This window comes from Emiliania huxleyi (assembly GCF_000372725.1).
Source record: "Emiliania huxleyi CCMP1516 chromosome Unknown EMIHUscaffold_200, whole genome shotgun sequence".
Lineage (NCBI taxonomy): Eukaryota > Haptophyta > Isochrysidales > Noelaerhabdaceae > Emiliania > Emiliania huxleyi.
In genome coordinates this window covers 1-4810 of record NW_005200599.1, presented here as the reverse complement: position 1 = coordinate 4810, position 4810 = coordinate 1, and the positions used below count along the sequence as shown (strand labels likewise).

Sequence of the window (4810 nt, the reverse complement as noted above, 5' to 3'; positions counted from 1 at the left end):
CCCCCTTCCCCAAACTGGTGTGGGGGTGGGGAGGGCGCCCTCCTTTTCCAAAGGTTTGAAAAACTTCGGGGGGGGGGCCCCCCCCGGGGCTTTTTTGGGGGGCAAAAAAAAAAAAAAGACCCCGCCCCCCCCTTCTTCGGGGGGGGGGTTTTTTTCCCCTTCCCCCCATTTTTTGACCCCCCCCCCCCCCCCCGGGAGGAAAAAAACCCCCCCCCCCCCCCCCCTAGAGGCGCCCTTCATCCTCCGCTGCGATTCCGTCTACTTCCACTGCATCGTCTGCTTCAGCCTCGCCACGGCCGCCCCGTTCATGGTCTTCGCCGGCGTGGTCATGGCCTTGCTCAATGTGCGCGACGCCCTCAACGAGGACGAGCAGCGGCTGCACTTTGCAATGCAGCCGCCGACGTGGGTCTACGGCGCAGTGGCCTTTGGTGCGGCGCTCGGCTCGCGGCCGCCCGAGCAGCTCTCGCACCGCGCCAAGGCCCTCTCCTCACCGCTCACCCACGCGCACTGGGCCTTGCACTTTGAATGCGGTGGGGCTCCTGTCGTTAGACGTGGAGACGCGAGGGTCGAAGGGCCTTGCCCCACCACCTCGTGTGTGTGCAGAAGTTCACCTTATGACGCCCACCAGCGGTGCCAGCGCCAAGCTAAAATGCCGCGTTTTTGTCTGCGCGTTTTTTTTCAGGAGCGCGGGAGCGGGCGAGCGACAAACGTGTCTGTCAGTGTCACCTCTGGCTGACAATGGTCAATGCCATGCGCGCACGGGTATTACTACTATCGTGCGCGCGACCGTGTTGGGCGGTGTGGCTGGTGTCACCCCACCTGCGGTCTGCCTGAACTCCCCGCTTTCCCTGGGGGGTAGCAGATAGCACGCGCAGCGAGGGAGCCGGCCGCGGCCATCATGGGGAACAGCAATGCGACCACCACGGCGTCGGCGCGCCCGAGGCGCGCGTACAGCACACACGCCTGGACGAGCCACGCGGCCACAACAGCGAGGAGCGCGGCTGTGCCTTCTCGGAAGGAGAGGGGGGAGGCGCCGACGAGGGCCGCGAACACGAAGAATGCGCCGCGCAGCGCGTTGGAGCGGAGCAGGTCGACGAAGGGCGGCAGCGCTTCGACGGGGAGAAGTGCCGTGATTGGCTGTTGCAGCCAAGTGCGAACCACGAAGCCGGCGCAGAGCAGCCAAGCCGCCGCGCGCCGCCGCCCGCACCACCAGAGGTTTGCGCTGGCGGCGATGAGCGCGACGAGTGCGACGTCTAGCTGCTGCACGAGGCCCAAGCTGACCACGGGACGCGGCATCGGGACCAGCAGCTGCGAAGCGTTGGGCGGCGGCGGCTCCTCTGGCGTGTGCGTCGCCTCACCGAGGAGCGCAAGCCAAGCTGCGGCGAGCGACGCGACGAGCGCGGCGAGGGCGACCTAAGGTAAGGTCAGGTAAATTTCTCCACACGCAAGGTGGTGGGGCAAGGGGCCAGGCTATCCCTCGCGACTCCACGTCTAAAACATAGGAGCCCCACGGCGTTCAAGGTGCAAGGCCCGGTGCGCGTGGGTGAGAGAGCGGTGTGACCTCCACGATCACATCCCGCGGCCGCCGGCCCGGCGAAGGTGCTCCGAGAAGGTTCCGAGAAGCTTCGCGAGGAGAAGTCGCGACGCGAGATTCTTCCGAGAAGGTTCCGAGAAGGTTTCGACCAAGGGCGAACAGCTCCGCGTGGGAGGAGCGGAACGGCGGCTCGGCTGCACTTGCTCCAAACGAGGGGAGCGGCCCGGCCGAGGGCGAGGGCGGTGCCGAGGGGGCTAGGCCGAGAAAGGCTGCGATGTTCTCAGCAGACTCTCGGTCGAGTAGGTCGGCCAGGCGCTCGTCCAGGTCCTCCACCTCGTGCGCCGCCAGACCCGCAGCGAGCGGGGACGGCTGCGCTGCGGCGGGTTCTGCGGCGGGTTCTGCGGCGGGCGCTGCGGCGGCTGCAGAGGCGGGCAGCAGGGAGGGCGCTATCGTAACCGCTATCGGCGGGTAGGGCGCCATCGGCAGCCGGGAGGGCGCTTGCGAAGGAAAGGTCGACGGCAGGTGGGCGAATCCATCGTCAGGTGGAGAAGACGCAGGCGGTCCGGTGCCGCTGCCGTACTGCTGTGTCCCGGCGCCTGTCGCAGCGGCTGCCACCCGCTCCGCCTCCACGACAAAGCTCCACGGGAGAGGCGTCATGGGCACGAGTGTGCGCGAGACGCGAAAGGCGATGAAGCCGGGCGGCGGCCACGGGAGGGAGGTGATGGCCGGCAGGTCTGGCAGAGGTGCGAGGTTGGGGAGGCGGACCGAGCACTCGTTCCTCAGGATAACCAAGATCGGGCCGGTGCAGTCTGCGGTCTGATTGATGATTCGGTAGTCCGGCCAGGGCACTGCGCGGGACGGGCTGTTCCACACGCCGGCGGTCCGTTGGTTGGAGAGCTCAGCCGTCCCGACCGGCACTCGCACTCTCGTCACGGGGACAAGCACGCCTCGCTGCCTGCACCGTGCACAGAACTTCTCGCGGAATGCTCCGCCTTTGGGAGGCACCACCTCGCACACTGACGCGCCGCCCGAGAGGATGCTGCCCCAGCAAACCTCGACATCGATCGGCTGGCGCTTGCGCTTGCCTGCCGGCGTGCCAGAGTCGACTGCACTGGCCTTCATTAGCATTGACCGACCACGACAACTTGGTCCCGGACACTTACCGTCTCGAGGTCTTCAGGTCCACCCAGCTTTGACCCGCGGCCAGCAGGAGCCCGCCCCCGGGCCGAACCAGCAGACACAGGGACGACACAGTGGGTGGAAGGCCTACCAGATGTCAGCGGCCTGCAGCGCGTACGCACACTGCGCCTCTCTCGCCGGTGACTGCTGCCCCACGACCGGCGGGGTCGTCCTCGACTGCTGCGGACTGCCGGCGTTGCCGTTGCCAAGCGCGGCACCGTCGGCGTACCCGCTGCCAAGCGCTGCGCCGAGCTCACCGCTCCACAACTTCGGCCGAGAGGAGAGCGGCCGAGGACAGAAAGAATTTTTTCACGCGCCACCACACTAGGCACGGGACCTTGGGTTGTCCGTTTTCTTTTTTATTTTTTAGTATGGTGTGCGGTGCGCGCACGCGCAGCGCACACGGCAGCCTCTTAAAGCCTCCCCACCCCCCTACCCACCCCGTCGCGCCGCCGCCGCCGCCCCCGCCGCCGCCGCCGCCCGCCCCCCGCTGTAGCGTTTGTTTGGGGGGGCGACTGGCGACGGCAAAAATGCAAAATAAATAAATAAAACGGACATCTCTACCGTGAGATGGGTAAAAAGGAACAGGTCCCCGCCCTTGCGATGATTGTGCAGGGTTCTTTGTGGGTGTGGTCGGCGACTAGCCGGGGTCGTCCTCCCGATGGGGGACTAGCACTAGCCGTCTTCCACATGGTCCCTCGGGTCCCTGCTGCTCCTAATCTCTTCGTATTTGCAAGCCCCGCCCCTGGCCACTAAAATACACCCTCTAAAAATGTTGCGAAGGGGTGACAGACATCCCGCACACCCGCTTGGCAGTTTTGGAGATTGATTGATTGATGGGAAGGCGACACACAGTCCGACCAACGACTGGGGACACCAACGCGGTATGGGTGGACGCTAGACGGGCTCTTGTAGCTCGATCGGTCACACCGCCATCGCCGTCGGGGAGAGGGGGGACGACACTGCTTCGGCAGCGTGCACCTCGTTCCTGTATACCGTGTTTGTTATGACCCCCCCCAATGAACACACCAGTGAGGGTGGGCGAGACGATCGAGGGGTCCCGTACCATGCGGAACCGACCCTATCCAGTGCTCAAGTGCTCAAGACGGGCGGTGACGGTCACATACAGCGATACAGGAGCGACACACAGAACCACAAGACAAGACACTCAGCCAACGTGGCTGCCACACATCCTGAGCGAACTCCCTAGTCACCCGCGGTCGGACTCCATCCGACACGCGTCGCTGGGCGCTCAGAGCCGCGTCCCCTGCTCGCTCGCCACCCCGACGCCCAAGGCGCCCGAGTCGAACGAACGACAGGCGGCACGCGAAGACTGGTTGCAATCCCGCCGACCACCAGGCCGCGGGATGATGTGTGCGTGGTCTTGTAGTGGGTCTGGGAACTTGTTCTTCTATCTTTCGTATTCTTTTGGCGTCTTTCGTGTTCATCGGCAAACGTCGAGAATAGGAAACGGCCGCGCGGCTTTGCACCTCAATGGGCTGCGGCACGAGCAAGGTCCTCCCCTCCGCCACCGATCTCGGCGTGAGCGAGAGGAAGCTGGAACTGTGGCGCCAGCTCGGCGGCGGCGACCTGGAGCCGGTCCTCGCGAGCGGCGCCATCGCCCTCCTCGACGCGCGCTGGATCATCAGCCACGCCGAGGCGGGCGGCGTCCTCTCTCACCGCCAGGCGCTGCCCAAAGAGGCCTTCCTCTCCCTCGCCGACCTCGTCGAGACGACCAACGGGTATGTGGATTGGCTTCCAGTCGCCGCGCTCTCCTACCCGTGGCTGACCAAGGACCACCCCGACCCGCGCGGAGCCAACCTCGCCCGCGTCGCAAGGGCGCTCAGGGCCCTGCTCAGCAATCCCTACGGCATCAAGCGGCTCGGCGTCTTTTGGGACTTCGGCTCGCTCCACCAGCACCCCGACCCAGCCAACGGCGTCCTGCGCACCGAGGAGCAGAACGCGCTCTTCAAGCAGGGGCTAGGCTGCCTCGGCACGCTCTACTCCCACCCGCAGACTTTCGTGCTGCGGCTGACGTCCTTCCCGGACGGCTACGAGGCGGAGGACCAGGCCGAGGGCACCAACGTGGCCAAGTAC

General features: G+C 65.9%; 1 protein-coding gene across 1 annotated transcript; it reads right to left on the bottom strand.

Annotated features, from left to right (window-relative positions):
• Window positions 1-810: 810 nt before the first annotated feature.
• EMIHUDRAFT_234022 (hypothetical protein) lies at window positions 811-2662 on the bottom strand (the record flags this gene model as incomplete). Its single annotated transcript, XM_005781479.1, has 3 exons — window positions 811-1137; window positions 1267-1376; window positions 1735-2662. 3 exons carry the CDS (start codon window positions 2660-2662, stop codon window positions 811-813), a joined length of 1365 nt encoding a protein of 454 aa, XP_005781536.1.
• Window positions 2663-4810: the final 2148 nt, after the last annotated feature.